The 17182-nt window shown below is 38.7% G+C and overlaps 1 protein-coding gene across 1 annotated transcript in view; it reads right to left on the bottom strand.

Annotated features, from left to right (window-relative positions):
• LOC121877977 (enoyl-CoA delta isomerase 2-like) overlaps nucleotides 1–16824 on the bottom strand; it is a 28666-nt gene extending 11842 nt beyond the window's left edge. Inside the window, 4 exon segments of the mRNA XM_042383939.1 lie at nucleotides 2765–2866; nucleotides 2868–2959; nucleotides 4080–4222; nucleotides 16549–16824. Of these exon segments, the coding sequence (XP_042239873.1) occupies nucleotides 2765–2866; nucleotides 2868–2959; nucleotides 4080–4222; nucleotides 16549–16592 (381 nt within the window). The 5' untranslated portion in view covers nucleotides 16593–16824.
• Nucleotides 16825–17182: the final 358 nt, after the last annotated feature.

Below are 17182 nucleotides of genomic sequence, written 5' to 3'. Positions count from 1 at the left end.
GGACACAAATCCAGGGAGTTCTACTATCAAGTAGTTCAAGGCTAGCTCAGGGTGGTTTAAGCTGTTTAAGGTGAGAGTGAATCTTCATAATTTAAGCCTGACGGGTGAAGCAGCCAGTGATGACGAGGTGAGTGCTCAGGCCTTCCCAAAACTCCTTAAGGCAATGATCGAGGCAAAAGGATACACCCTCAGCAAGTCCTCAACTTTGATGAAACAAGGCTGTTCTGGAAGAAAATGCCTTCCAGAACATTTGTTGCCAAGGAGGAAAATAGGGCATCAGGGTTCAAGACAATCAAGGACCGTCTGACACTACTGGTGTGAGGCAATATGGGGGGTGATCTGAAGCTCAAGCTGACGCTTGTCTACCATGCAGAGAACCCCAGAACGCTGAAGGGTTACATTAAGAATCATCTTCCAGTCATTTGGCGCTCTAACTTCAAGGCATGGGTGACCACTGTGCTGTGCCAGGGCTAAGTGGTTGGCAGCCTCTCCAACCAGCTCAAGGAGTATGCCTACAGTAAAAACATCTCCCCAAAATTTCTGCTAATCCTGGATAATGTGCCTTTGCACCCTGTCAGCATGGAGGGTTGGGCTAACAACATTGAGGTGATGTTTCTCCAGCCTAACACCACCTCACTCATCCAACCCATGGATCAGGGTGACATCACCACCTTCAAGATATTATCTGCAATGTGTTATCAAGGAGATCGACAACATCAGTGCACTGTGGAGCGAGGTGAAAGCGTCAAAACTGAATGGTGTGTGGCATAAAATTTGGCCTGAGTGTGTGCATGGCTTCACTGGGTTCAAGAGGGTGGAGAGAATGTTCAGCACAACATTGTGGCCCTACCAAACCAGGCCGGGTTTGATGAGGTCAACCAGGATAACATGACTGAACTTCTCAACAGTCACACCGAGGAGCTTAGCCAAAAGGACTTCATGAACCTGGAACAGCAGCGAGCGATGGAAGAGGAGGAAGTTGAGTTAGAAGAACCTGTCAAGTTCCTCATTATGGACATTGTTATGTAGCACCAAATATATATTGAATTACCGGTTCAGAGGTAATTACCCTAATTGTTCAGTAGGTAGGGCTATATTCTATATTACTTTGTTCCAGTATGCAATAATTGTTTAATATGTTAAATATATTGATCTATAATATGTATGTATTAAATAAATCAGCCTATGTCTTAGTTAGGCAAAATATGTAATAGATAGGGAAAATAGTTTGATTATTGGCGATGTGATATCAGCACTGTGTTGGTTAACAGGTCCCTAGCTCAGCCGGTGAGTGGGAAGCGGCAGACGGGCCTAGTTGGTGTTAGAGTTTGGTCAAAATCTGGCACATTTGGTTTGGACTCAGGATATATGTACAGTATATGGAGATAAGTGGTTTATTCTTTTGTACTGTTCAAGAATATGGTAAGGCTGAGTTTAGAATTTAGGTTAATTTAGGCAGTGGTTTGTATTTAAATTGTTCTTTTACTTGTCTTTGTAAATACGTTCCCAATTTTATTATATTAAGAAATTTTGCAGTGTATGATTCCTCCTCAATATGAGTTAATCTGAGGCTTATTAAGAACCTGGCAGATATAATATTAATTATAGTGTTTACCCTGCTTGCTGTTGTGACCACTAGTGGCAGGGGTTTGTTTCTTTATGCTTTCATGATCAAGCTCTCTTATTTGACTAGTGGCAAATTCACGATAAAGAGGAATGATGGCATAACAATATGTTGTAGCTAAACCTTTCCCATATTGATGGAGCACCTACTAGTTTCTCTGAACATGATCCATACCCGAACTGGAGTCCGGAGGTGAAACATTTGGTGGAGAAAGATATCAAGTGCTACAGAGACCTCTACATAGAAAAGCAACAGACGACATGTCAGGTGCCCATCACCAAGTTGTTCAAGCCAAACCAAAACCCAACAATGCCACAGCACCTTCATCTTCACTCACTCCAAGCCAAAAGCTCTCACCCTGCCCCCACCTGTGACAGTGCTGACTCTCTAGCCTCACTTTCCGACCCTTAGAGTTTGTGTCGGCCCTAGCACAGTAGACCTCCAGCCTCGGGGAGGACACATGATGACTTTGCTTCTAATGTGGACTTGATGAGTGTTACTTTACTGTAGTGTACCATAGTTTATTATTATAGCAAATTATACATCTTTTCCCTCATTTCATCCATTTGGCCTCTTTTCAGTCCCCACAGGACATGAGACAGCAAACAGCTGGGAGATCCCCAGGCAGCTCCTCACGCCCCTTCTCACCGACTAACTGTGGACAACTAAGAACTGTTTATTCCATTTATGTTTTTGACATTAAGATAATTATTTTTATTATTTTGTTTGCACAACCTGCATGAACGATTGTGTGTGCATGTAATAGAGTAAAAAAAAAATAAGAAAATTACATATATCTACCTGAACTTACGAGTTAAAATATTACAGCTCACAGCCTGGCCTCACCCACTCTGAGTGCTACTGGGTGGCGAGTCAGTCAGTTGGTGACTCAGCTGCACAATTACGTCCATGGATAATATTCCACGTTACTCCTTGTTTAAGATATTATTTCTCATTTCTGTTGACTTAGCAATCAATTCACTTAGCGATCTTTTTTCAGGAGTGCATCCTGATCACTACACGATGGATACCTGTACCCTGCACTATACAGGTATATGAATAAAGTCTCATAACCCTATACATTCATCATACTAGCAAATTTCCCAAAATTGTGCACTTAATGTACAATACAGCTCATACCTCTTCTCCCACAAGAGAATGAACTAGCTCAATGTAGGCATTTTGAGCATCTTCTTGGCTCATCTTGCCAAGTGTATTCCAAGCATCCCACTTTGCACCAACCCACAAAGTCCATCATCCCTGGACGCTTAGTTGTTACTGCTCCAGATGTTGACTGCTTGAATAATGCATAGATCTTCAATTTAACATCATTACCTGCAAAGACAATATTTTGTAGAATAATAAATAATAACTAGTAAAAATAAAAAAAAAATCAAGCAACGTTAATATTTAACTGCTTTACATTTGTTATGCAAGTGTTTGCATTCAAACTATGGCCAGGGTAATAGTACTTTTCAGGCCCCCTTGGAAACAGCCAAGGAGGACCAGCACTCCACTTGCCAAATTTGAAAAACGCAGCTCACAGCTGCAGAAGTTTATTGTTGGACAAATAGACTACCCCAACGGAGATGTTTATACATATTATGGTGTAGATGTGAAAACAATAAAATAATGCTAACCTAATGATACCCTAAGGGTATAATGCACTATCAAATACAGGTACAGCATGCCCTTAAAATTCGCGGGGATTAAGTTCTCAAAATGGCCGCGAATAGCCAAATCTGCGAATAACATTTGCTGACCGAGGAGAGGTGGGTACATTTTTACCCGTGTGTAAAGAAGTGTATATTCCCTTTATGTGTTTGCCCTTATGACAAATATTTCTTTTACCCTACAGTATTGTATATATATATGTGTGTGTGTGTGTGTGTGTATGTGTGTGTGTGTGTAGACACACACACACAAAACACAAACAAAATAATAATGGAAAAGTCCTTTCACAGATAATCAGAAACAAGACAAAAATTTTTGAAAAAATTTTCGAGTCTACCCTCAAGTTAACACCGTACTTTGTTATTAAAGTTAACTTTAATAAAATAGCACGGAGTTGACTTGAGGGTGGATTCTCACATTTTTTCTACACTTTGTTGTCTTGTTTCTGATTAATTGTGAAAGGATTTTCCCATTATTATTTTTCTGTGTGTGTCTACACACACACAATACTGGCAAAAGAAATTACTGCCTCTAGAACGAATGGCTACCTGTTCCGTCCGCGAAAATGCCAGCAACTTTAAAACTACCCTTAGACATTCTTGGGTCCATCCAAGGTGTCATCCGCGAATACCGGTAATCGAGGTCCACGAATTAAAAATCCGCAAATTATCAGGGAATGCTGTACTGCATAAGAGAATCCTTCACAATACCAGTGTACAGTACCATGTATCAGAAGTTTTGTATAAATTCAACAAAGGAAAGAATGTTTTTCTGCACTTACCAGGATCTTCCTTCAGTGATCCAAGCTTAGCTTTAGCCTCTTCAAACTGTGGGCTCAAGACACTCATGAGTCGAACCTGAGTTATCCCTGTCCATGTTGGGATGTGCTGGCTTGTTGTTCCCATGAGAGTACGAATACCATGTCTGAGAAAGAATTACAACATTAAAAATTGCTTTCCTATACAGTACTGTACTTAGTAATATTATATCAGATGTGCATTAAATTCCTGTTCATCTCACTTTACCTTTAAATTATTCTTTAATTAAAATAAAATGTAAAAATGCATCAATTACAAACCAAAATTTTCATTCAACTAATTTTGACAACTGGATACTGATGTGAACTCATTTATCTTTATACAAACCTGGAGAACATAAAAATTACTGGCTGTCTGAATTTATAAACATTGTTTCAAGACAGTTGATTTCATGTTGTACAGTAACAGTAAAAAAGCCTAAATGTTGCCATCAATGCAGTACAGTCACCATCCACTTAAAGTATATCCGCAGATACATTTTATAATGGTACATCTGAAGATTTTTACATTTGGGTACTTTTCCAACTCTTACAGTCAGCGTTGTCAATCCGTGAGCTGTGAACTCCGAGTATCGACTCGTGAATCCGAAGCATTCACGAGTGAAGGGGAAAGGTGGTCCGGGGGATTACGGAGGTCGGTGTGTGAGCAGGTGGCGGGTTATGGGGATTAAAGAGGGTATTCAAGGCTAAAGAGATGGGAAAGGTTTAAGGGGTTACTTGTGCATTTACAACGTAGTATGTAGTAAGCAAGGTTATAAATATGTAGGGCAAGACACAAATTATGCTTAAAATGTTTTACTGCACAGTAGGATGGTATTCCCAGCTTGTGCTATAGGTCTGAGCAATATATGGATATCTATTTATTACATCTCCTCCCCGACTTACGACCCGCCTCAGTCGTACCAAAATTTGGTCAAATTACGTATTTTTGAGTCCCAAAGTCAGTACACAGACAAAATTTTCGTTTGAAATTCACTTTAAAATGGCTGGCAAGCTTAAAAGTGAGTGTTTTGTGGTGCTGAGAAGAAAAAGAAACCCATTTTAGATTTTCTATGTATTATTTAAGCATTTCCGACTTACAACCTGGATTTGGGTCCCTAACCCTGTCGTAATTCAGGGAGGAGCTGTATTTATTTGTCTATTTATTTATATATTAATTTATTTTCTTTTATACAACTCTCACATAATCTAGTGGTGATAGGGGGACGGGTTGGAGTCTCAATATGGTGTCCTTTTATGACAGGGAGACTTTAATGACCAAATACGTAACAGGTATACAGTATATTTGATTCAAATTACATTAGCATCAAATTATTAATATTTTGTAATTTGAAATAAAACATACCAAAGAATTTGGCAAACTACAGGTACTCCTCGACTTACGACAACCCGGACATACAACCGCCGTGGTCGTATAAAATATTTTTCAAATTACGTATTTTCTAGTACCGACGTTAATGATTGAGCTGTGTACTGACAAAATTTTTGTTTGTATTTCCCTTTAAAATGGCTGGCAAACGTAACAGTGAGAGTTCTCGTGGTGCTGAGATGCAAAAGAGACGCCCATTTTAGAATTTCTATGTATTATTTTTGCCTTTTCGACTTACGACCAATTCGACTTATGACCTGGTCATCGGGACGGAACCCCGTCATAAGTCGAGTGTCATGGGTTGCGTTAGGCTTACCCACGCAACCAACTCCAAAGTTTGTTTTACCAGAGATAAGACGCCCGGCGAGGCATAACTGGGACATGTATTTTTCAATTAGTATATGTTAGCCAGCCTTTAGGGGGGTGGGCAGTGAAACAGTGTTGTACTGTTCATCGCTTCACACCCAAAAAACCTCATTTTAAGTAGTATCCCCTGAGCCATGGGTTAGTTAAGACGTCGTCTCCATCCTCTCCCTCCTGAAAGGGGGCGGGACACGACACCACACCACACCACACAGAGTCCTCCACCGCCACTCCGTCCTGTGAACCGTCGTCGACACGAGACTAAGCGTGTTAACCTAGGTTGTTGTCCCCGTGGAAATATCACGTGTGGATGCCTGGTTGCGACAAGAGCAATCCAGGCTGGCCTATCAAACCTACAGTAAATGGTTAATCAATTCACGCTTACAGAGTTCTCCTGCACGACACCCGTCTACAGTGACCGTGATCGACATGAGACTAAGTGTGTTAAACTAGGTTTGTTATCCCCGTGGAAATATCACGTGTGGAAGCCTGGTTGCGACAAAAGCAATCCAGGCTGGTCTATTGCACCTAAATGGTTAATTCAAGTCACGCTTACCAGTTCTCCTTGCCGCGATAACCGTCTACAGTGACTGTCAGTGAAGCGAGACTATGTGTGGTAACCCAAGAGTACTTTTTGTTGTTATGGCCGTGGAAAGAAGTTCTTGTGATGAAGCCTGGTTGTAACAAAAGCAATCCAGGCTGGCAGTAAATGTATCAATTGAAGAATTAGGGCTCTGTTAAGTCATACCTACAGTAGAGTAATCACACGTGTTCCCAAGTTGATAATTACCTCTTTTAGAAGATTAATTTTAGTACAGCGTGAACGTGAGTGACTCATATATCCATGCAAATTGTAAATCATTGTATGGAAGCTTGACAAATACATGTAAGTGCAATTATCTGCCCGTATCTGTGATCCTATCTTATTATTACTAAAGGTAATGACTGATTGGTTATGACAAAGTATAACCAATAACTTAGATGGATGTTGAAAATTAAATGAATTCATTAAATCATCATTTATCAAGTATAAATCATGGAATGTCGAGTGGTGGAGTGAACTTCTACGTAGATACGCCATAATCTCCTGTAAGTAACCAGTGTGAAGGTATCGAACTCTACGGTAAGAAATAAGAAATACGACATATTATTATCTTTATATAATATAATCCACTCATACTTACCACCGATCCATACGAAAACCATGACATCGAGGAGAGACTATGTTTATTATAAATAATATTAATGTATTGAATAACAATGGTAAGTCAGTTGGCAGCAGTTCCACCTGTTGCAAGCATTTCCTGTGTGGTTATAGTTTTTTAATACAGTCATGCCATTTATTCATTGAGTGTTTACGCTTGTTCTCATTTACAGGTTGATCAGTAGTCATAGCCTCGCACAGGTCCCTCCCTTATTAGGGTTGTGTGCAGGTTAACGCTTAGCAAGGCATCATATAGATGTACTTTATCTTTATTCAACATAACCTCCCCAGAATGTTAGAGGTATTACATAAATACATATACAGTTTTGTTTTAAAGTAACTGTATTTTGAGACCTCTGCATCTCACTAAAACATGTTGGTAATTGTAGGGAGTAGCCTTCACAACTCATTAGAACTTCACCTCTCTCCCCAGGCTGTGGTAGTTGGGAAATTTTTATTCAATAATGTAGTACAATGCTCCCTCGCCCAACACGGGTTTGTCCAAATCACTTTTGAATATATGCGTTTCAATATATGTGACCAAATAATTAGCCCAACATGGAAAATTTGAATATAAGCAGGTTAACAAGGCACCGCTTCCGCCCTCCTCCCTCCGCTCCACCAGTTGGAGATGCCCGTCAAGCAGCAGCCACTCATCTTTCAGTCTTGCTTACATGCTTGCACCGCCAACATTGTAATAAAGCGGTTCCAGACTTTGTGTGTTTGCCTTTGCAAATGGCCCCCAAATGCAGAAGTGATGCTAGTGATGGGAGCATACCCAAGAAAAGTAGGAAAGTGATGACACTAGTCGAGAAAATAAAGATTTTAGATCAGCTACGTGATGGAGCGCGTGTAACAACGCTTACTAGTGAGAACTCTATAAATGAATCCACCATACGCACAATTCGTAGTTGTGAGAACATACGTTAAGTGTGATAGCATCTGCATCTCTTAGTGCTAAGGTGGCTCAAATATCAAGGAGGAATCAGTACGTAAAAAAAATTAAAACTAATAAATATTTTGATAAGTGGACAAATGAATAGGAAAGGATCTGTTGCCAACAGCGTAGCAATACGTGAGAAATCACATAGCTTGTATGCTCATGTTGTGAAAACTGAGGGGGCAGGGAGTGATGGTGTGACTGTGACTGATTTCCAAGCAAGCAAAGGTTGGTTTGAAAATATTAAACTCTGCTTTCCTTTACATATTGTGAAGCTTCAGGGAGAGGCTGTATCAGCGGATAAAGAGGCTGCCGAGCACTTCTAGTCCATGCTGCTTGAATTGATCAAGGACAAAGGATATGTCCCAGAGCAAGTGTTTAACACTGATGAGACTGGCCTCTTTTCTAAATGTATGGGTAACTGAACCTACATTACAAAGAACTCAAAAGTTGCTGCAGGGTTTAAAGCTTTTAAAGACAGGCTGACACTGTTATTTGTAGTAATGCAGCTGGTGAATTTAAGTGCAAACCCATGCTTGTGTATCGTTCGGCAAATCCCCGGGCGTTAAAAGGTAAAATAAGCTTCATTTGCCTGTTGTTTGGAAGTCTAATATAAAGGCCTGGGTGACTAGGGTGCTCTTTAATGATTGGTTGCAGCATCATTCTGTGCATTACGCCAAGGAATATCTCATGAAGAAGAATTTTGACTCAAAGGTGTTACTATTGTTGGATAATGCCCCAGACGATGGTGCAGAAACACTTCAGTCCATGCATCCCAATGTGGAAGTTATGTTCTTTCCACCCAATACCACTTAAATTTTGCAACCAAGAATGTTTTACTGCAATTAAGACATTTAAGTCAAATTACACGAAGAATGTCCATAACCAAGCAACTGAAGCAATACAGTTGTGTATTTATCATCACTTAATAGATACTATTACAGTGTATTTATCACCACTTAACCCTCTAAGCCTCAGAGTCTGAGACACATACTATACGTGCATGAAAACTTACGCTCAGCCTCGGAGGTTGTTGCCAAAAAAAATTTGAAAAATATACAGTATATATTTTTTAGGGTTAATTTCACTGCCATGTAATTGTTTTACTAATTGCATTGGGGTCTCTTCTGGTGTAAAATTGTGTGAAAAATCGTATGAAGCCATAAAATATGGAAAATTCTGGAAATTAAAGCCACTGTTTTTCAAGTATAAGTTGAAAAAGTAGGAAAATGTTTAGTAATATCTTGATTTCCATTCAAATTTTCCTTGTATTATGGTGTTCATTGATACGTACTATATACCAAAGCATGTAGAACATCGTGGTACAAATATAAGGAAAAATATGTATAACACAAAAACTCATGGAATAATTAAAGGGCCAAACAGCGCACCCTCCTCTCGTTCTAATGGCCAGAGCAACACTGGCTTCATGCTGTGCTGCCACGCACACAATGACCAAGACCATCTCGGGGAAGGTGATAAGGCCCACACAAAGAAAACAACGTCTGTCAAATGGCGTCCAAAGTTCAGTCAGTTTCACTGAAAAGTTTTGAGTTATTTGAAAATATAGCCCATTAGACACCACGTTGGCGTCACGAGGTTGAGCGTAAGTTTTTCGCCTTTTATGTTCGACACCACAATGGCATCGTGCGAGGCTGAGGGGGTTAATAAATACTATTGTAGTGTATTTATCATCACTTAATAAATACTATTGCAGTGTATTTATCACCACTTAATAAATACTATTGTAGTGTATTTATCATCACTTAAAAAGTAATATTGTAGTGTAAAGTATTATGTATCTGCATATACAGGTACTCCTCGACTTACAACCTACTCGACATACGACAACCTGGACATACGACCGCCTCAGTCGTACCAAAGTTTTTTCAAATTACATATGTATTTTCCAGTACCGAAACGTTTCCGTCCCGTACGAGAGCGTGGCGTGGGCTGGGCCACCTCGTGGTGTACAGCGCCCACGCCATAGCTCGCTTAGTTAGTGTTTGGCCGTCGTTGTTGTCGGGAGTGATCGCACTGTGCACTGACAATATTTTCGGTTCCAATTCCCTTTAAAATGACTGGCAAGCATAAAAGTGAGAGTTCTGGTGGTGCTCAGAAGAAACAAATGGCGGAGGCATTTGCTACTATTAATAGGGGGATGCAAATGTTTGACGAAATGGATCAAAATGTTGAGCGTTTTGTAAAAGTTGACAGAATGATCCAAGATGCACTTGCTTGCTACAGGGAGATTTACAATGAAAAGAAAAGGCAAACTGTGCCATCTAAATTGGACATATATTTTAAGAAGTCCCCCACTGTTGCCTCCTCACGCCCCACCAGGGCTGCCTCTTTACTCCCTAAAGATGATCCAATACCTTCAACAAGCAAGTATGTTAGCCTGTCTGAAGAAAGCGACATTGATGACCTACCCAGCCGTGTCTCCTCCTCTGCTTCATCCAATTAAAAAATTATTGGGGTCCCATGTGCATTCAGCTGACAACATTAAAGGTAAGTGCACAGTAACACTTTATTCCTATGTATTATGTTTTGCATTTTCGACTTACGACCTGGATTTGGGTGCCTAACCCAATCGTAAGTCGGGGACTGCCTGTACCCTGGTTTATTCATTAATCATTTGTCTAAGTGTACAAGTAGCCAAACTGGGTCATTATATAACACTCAAAGGTAGTAATTAACATTTTTAAGAAGGTATCTTCATATTAAATACTATACAGCGTTATAGTGACCCCGTGGTAAGCTGGTCTACTGAAAGCTGACACGAACACATTTTGAGTAAACAACCTTCCGATACAGCTTTTCCTTTTATTTTCAAGTCATATTACAAATTACATACCGCATTTTTTTTTTTACTTTGTATGTACTTTTCTGTGAGCTGGAACCAATTACCCATATCCCATTGAAACAATGGATTGGTTAACGAAATTTTTGGTTAACAAACGACTCTGTGGAACGATTTGTGCTTGTTAACCGAGGGACCATTGTATACTGTACAGGTACTGTGATAAATTTGGTTTTGCGGCTTGTTCATATTTAGAGGAACTAAAAATTTTTATATATTTCTCTGACACTTGCAAACTATTTAAGCACAGTACTTTGAAGCCTTTAAAAATGTGTACATTTATTATTTCACGCAAAATATTAAACTGTTTGAATTATATAATTTTACATGCCAGTGTAATCCCTTTTTAATTTTGTTATAATTGAAATATTGTTTCAAGTTATACTGTGATAATGTTTGGAGGAAATAAAATGTGTTATTTAAAGCCCCCCTTTTTTTTTAATAACCTTGATTATAAAATCTAGTATCTAAAACAATTATTTTACCAAACCAATAATGCTTCCATTTACCCTTACACTTGCTCTACTTTCAAACAAACTACTGTACATTATACAAATCAAAACCATGTATCAGTTACACCCCTTTCTACTCGAAGTAGTTCAGCTGTGTTCCCTCCCTGGCTTCCAATAGAGATATGAAACCCATCAATGCGGCCAAATACACCAGACATCCCTGCAATGGTGTGAAATTCATCTACAAGATTTTGTATGTTGTCTGATTCTAGAATGTGGATGTAATCTTTTGCCGTAAGGGTTAAAATAGTTGCAAAGCATCCGACAAATTTGCAAACTGATGAGACAGAAATCTTTAAGTAGACTGTCATACTAATTTGGAAGCTGCCACTGCTAAAAATCACCATACAGTTATGAGGACAGGTGTGCAGAATACTGCATCCTGTAGGTAGAATTTTTTATTATTTACTGTTTTCTCTAACATTGCTTATTCTGGTTACGGTAAACAACAGGGCTCCTATGATGATATATACTACTGTGTTACATTTTAAGTTCTTCAAAGAATCTCACTCTATAAGGTGCAACATACATGTGGTATCCCCGTTAGCCGGAATAATTGGTGCAGATCTCTTGCAGGGATGAGAGACTTTCAGATAACAAGAAGATTCTCAAACCATGAAAAATCCCACAACCCTAGAATTTTTCCTGTTCCATGTAAAAGTTCCGAGTTTAAACATTCGTTCATTTTCGGAGACCCGGGAAAAAACTTGGAGTTTCAGGAAGTTTTCATAAAAATTTCCAGAAAATGTGCCTGATATTTAAGCTTGGAATTTGCTCCAAGGCCTGGAACCGAATTGTTTTAGAGATTTTTTTAAATTATAAAAAAAAAGCTATACATATATATGTACAGTATATATAAATAGATATATTCACATACTCTCTTTTAGTGAAGACGAGCCCAGGAGGGCGCAGCGACATTCACTGAGTGACTTAAAGGCAAAGGACAGTCACAACGATCTAAACGACTCACAAAGAAAATGTGTTTTGGTCGCCATGCTGACCAAAGGTCGTATAAGAAAATGTCCCAAATACAATAAATGAGAGACATAACAAAATAAAAGTTACTCTACTTCATCACTGTGCTATTAAGTACAAATACCGTATATAATATCCTTGCGGAGGTGAGTATTTCAACAATTAGAACACAAATTCGCAGAGCTTCCCTTTGTGTGCATTATAGCTGAAGCGCCATTTGCTGACGTCGCATTCAGAGCTTGAACAAAAAAAACAACAACGGTTTTTCAACCTTGAAAACTCACTCACAAACCCGGAATGTTGAAAATTTTCCCGGAAAAACTCCAAGCCAATTTCAATTCTGAGTACGTATTGGCTAACTCTGAGTAATGAAGTTATTACTGCACTGCAATTATGGGCTGGTGGTATTATTGCATATGGGAGATTGGTTTAGGGGTTTTCATGGATGCCGAGCACTGCATATGTACAGTGATGATGTCCCTCCCCCCTTTTATGCATCACTGCATAACATTGAATAAATACCCAATACACTTCTAAACAAAGACCAAATCCAAGAGTTAGAGTTTCGGTCTACAAAGATAAATTTAGTCTAACCTAACCTAACTTTACCTAACCTAACCTGACTTTACCTAACCTAACCTGACCTAAGCTAATTTAATCCAATTATGTTGTAGACTGCACACTATAGTAACACCAGAATTTCTTGCCTTATTCTTCTTGAATTCTTGACATATGTGGTTCAATTTGTTCAAGAAGTTCATGGATGCATTCCTTGGACAGCCTATACCTCTTGATGAACTCTTCCTCAGAGATATAAGCAAAAGGATTTTGATGGTCCCTAATAACAATACCAGAATGCTATAATGCCAACCCGAAAAAATAAAACAAAATCTAATATCTATTATAACTTTTGATAATAGTTTACAAGCATGTTGCATTTCTTTAAGAAATTTGTCCAAAGTATATTTAACTTTTGTTTATTGTTGTTCCAGTGATGTAAGATAGGACCGACACTATTTAAATAGATTGATTGAAAACATCATTAATCAATTTTAGCACTTTTTTCAAACCCCGAGTTCGAACATTTCATCTAAAAAAAATATTTTACGTAACCTAATCGAAACTTACAAATATTGGTAGTACCTAAACACAACCGGAACAATAACCCAAACAATGAAATATAGCAGGAAATTTGTTTTCATTGGTAATTATCAGCGTGGGTCACAGATGACACTTGTAAACTATTACATGAGCAACCTACCTAGTATATTTGGCTCATCTTATATCTTCCCTATATATGTAACATATTGGCGAATTGGAAATGACATTACATATATCACAAAATAAGGTGCATTTTTTAACATACTTGAAGCTATAAGAGGATGATTGTAGGAATGCAATGCTTGATAAAATTGGAGAAGGGCAATGGGGAGATGAAAAATCTTTCGGAGTTGAAGGTAAAACATCACAGGGGTACACGGCGGTCTCTTAAAAATATATACATTTCCATTGGACCCGGTTATTAAGACATTTAAATATTTTTTTTGCTTTATTATCTCATCTTAACTTACATTTATTGTATTTCAGAGATGTTTTCTATTCATATATAACTAGTTTGAACATTCGGGATAAGTCTTTCGGGTGCCTACACCACACCCGAGGACTTATCCCGAACTTTCCAATAATATTGTCAGACTACCAAATGGTAACCCGACAAAATTATATTTAAAAAAATGGATTACAGCTCGGAGGGCGCTTTTGGGATATTAATACCTTTACTTTATACTTTTATCCTCTTCACCACTGATCGGCTCGTTATCCGCTTGGGCGATCGGTCACGTCTCTGTTACACACTGTTGGCAAGTACTGGGCATGCACCGGCTCCTGAATGTACCTGAACCCGCTCCAGTGTTGGTCAAGTCTTGTCTTGAAAGAGCTCACACTCGAATGTTTAAAAAAAATGGCAGTATAAATTGACCCTAGAAAGTTGTCATTTCTTTTAATACAGTGACCCCTCACTTAACGAACACCTTGGTTAACGTAATTTCGATTAACGAACTGCCTTCCATAAGGATCTTCAATTCGGTTAACGAAAAAAAATTCGGTTAACGAAGTTCTTACGAACCGACCTCAACATGTTTTCGCTTGCACTGACCGGGCAACCAGCTTTAGTATCAGTCCGCCAATACATTAATCGGTTCTAGGGCTTAAATTCCTTACAATTTTAGTAAATATCAAGAAGTTTATACTATTCAATAATTTTAAAAGTTTAATATTCAATTTTTTAGTCATTTTAACAATTATTGAACATAATTGAAGGTAAAGTGACTAGTTTAATGCGCGGCATCCAGCCTCTTAACACAGCAAACAGGCGTTAGTCTCTCTGTTTTCACTGGAGGTAACATCTTGCTTGAGACTCTCTTCAACTAAATGCTTTTTTTTCTGTTTCCAAGCAAATTATTGGTCATTTTGAAATATATTTTACATATTGACAATATATAATGCAGTGCAGTGTTGATTTAAAGAAAATAATCTTGAATTACACCAGAGCTAAAATTTTATGGGTGAAATGGCGCCATGGGGTGACTTCTCTTCCACCCCAATGCCTTCTCTTCTTCCTTCTCCTCCACCCCCATTCTAAATCCCATCATCATCATCCAGGAGCCTTCTACATACACACCTCAAAGTAAGTGAACTTTTCTACCATTTTTGTTGAATTTAGGAAATTTTCGGTGAGCTGGAACCAATTACCCAAAAACCCATTGAAACAATGGTTTTGGTTAACGAAAACCTTCTGGAAGGATTGAGTTCGTTAACCCAGGGTCACTGTATATGTGTGTGTGTATATATATATATATATATATATATATATACGTATATATAAATATACCGTACACAGTAAATAGTATCTTTGCATTTACACACCACACATTCCTACCATTAATCTATTATCATATTCGAATAAGACGTCTAATTATAAGATAATTTTCATCTATTACATTACCGGCGGAAATGTATAATAACGGGGAAAGCGTATAAAATTTTTTCTCTATTTTCTTCCATAATCTTGCGCCATTATCGCCTACCTCACCTCCCACACCGCGGGTCTTCTTCGCAAATCATCACGCACATGCGTTCCCATGCACATCACGCGGCCAATCAAAAGCGTTTTTGTAACCAATTAAAATTATTTTGGTTTTAATTCGCAGTATTGTTGGCCCAATCAAATTCGCGTTTTACTTTGGGTCTCTCTTTCGAAATTCAAATTCAGTTCCGACCATGGAAGTCTGCGATGGGTGTCACTTCAATTGTATGGAGCTGATTGCGAGTTTTGGGGAAAAAAACGAAGAAATTATAGCATTTTTTCGATCGCATGGTGTTCTTCCAACCTCAGTAAAGTGTACTAAGAGTGTACTGAATGTAAATACTGTATCGCAAAGACCAACATATGTGGCGTTGTGTAAGAATCTCAGAATCCAACGACGAACAAGAACCAGGACAATAAGGTAAGAAATAGGTGATTCCATCATATGGTGAGAGTCAGTTAGGTTAGGTTAGGTTTGGTCTTTGTTTCTCTGGTGTTTTTTGGTGTATTTTGCCATGATATTTTTTTTCGGAAAACGTCCAAAAAAAAAAAAATTCGATAAAAAACCGGGCTAATTTCCGTCAGAAATGAAGGTCACAATTGGTCTAAACACACAAATACACTAGAAAAATATATTTTTTACTTTCTAACAGTGTGGTGTGAGTGCGAATTTACTTTTTTTTTATGGGAATTAGCCCACCCAGGCACAGGTCACTGACCCACATCAGGGCCTAGGGGGCGAAAATATTATAATAATTATAATAATAATAATAATAATAATAATAATAATAATAATAAAAAATACAAAATGAAAAAAATCAAGTGAGAAACAATATATGTATGTTGTGTTGTCAATAGTAAGAGAAACAATTGAGACCCTGCAGGTGTGTGTAAATGAGGCAGGAAGTCAGATCAGCAACCTGGGACTTGGTCACAATTTTCGTGATGCCATATGGCAGCAGGGTCTACCATTAGACAACACATTATGCTTCCACTATCTTCCCAGGCGGTAGTACCTCCCTGTTTGGTAGCTGCCTAATACCTACTACTATATTTATATATGCAACCAGAAAGTTATTAGGTTTTCCCTACATCCATCATTCTCACACATATATCACTAACCTGTAAGCCCCGGCATAGTTACTGAAAGAACGTAAACCTGCCATTGTCTCCTTCTAGCAGGCTCAAAGGGTAATTGTTGATACAAAGGAAGATTACGTAGTCGGACGTGGCACAATTCGTGAATTTAGTGTGCTGTGCTGTGCTGTGCTGTACCCGGCTTATGGACCGTTATCGTGTGTTGACGAGCTATAACCAAAGACTATATATTCAAGATAGGCAAGCGGACCAAACTGTTGTGCTCGTTGGGTCCTACAGAGAGCTGAGCCAGAGCAATAGATGACGCCAGTGTCGTCTGCAAGGACTATAGTTTGATTATGTCATGCGACCGCGAAATTCATTTACTGTCAAAATGGCAGCAAAAGGACACCCGTGCGTGTTATTTTGCATAACCAAGAAAGATCACCCCTGTGAGAGGTTTGAATAATAGACCAGGTTTTTTGCAGACTTTACTATACCAGCGTCAGATGGTGACTGGCAACCGAGCGCTGCCACAGACAAGCTCCTGTGGTTTTATGAGATATTGGTTCACACTCAGGATGGGATGGAGAAAGGAAACTCACAATGTGCTCACTGTATACATATTGTATTGGATGTACAATGCAGCTTGTTGCTGGGTAGGTAACATGGTAATAAG

Source organism: Homarus americanus, unplaced genomic scaffold, assembly GCF_018991925.1.
Source record: "Homarus americanus isolate GMGI-L3 unplaced genomic scaffold, GMGI_Hamer_2.0 scaffold13464, whole genome shotgun sequence".
Lineage (NCBI taxonomy): Eukaryota > Metazoa > Arthropoda > Malacostraca > Decapoda > Nephropidae > Homarus > Homarus americanus.
The sequence above is the reverse complement of the archived record's forward strand: the minus strand, read 5'-3'. Positions and strand labels throughout refer to the sequence as shown.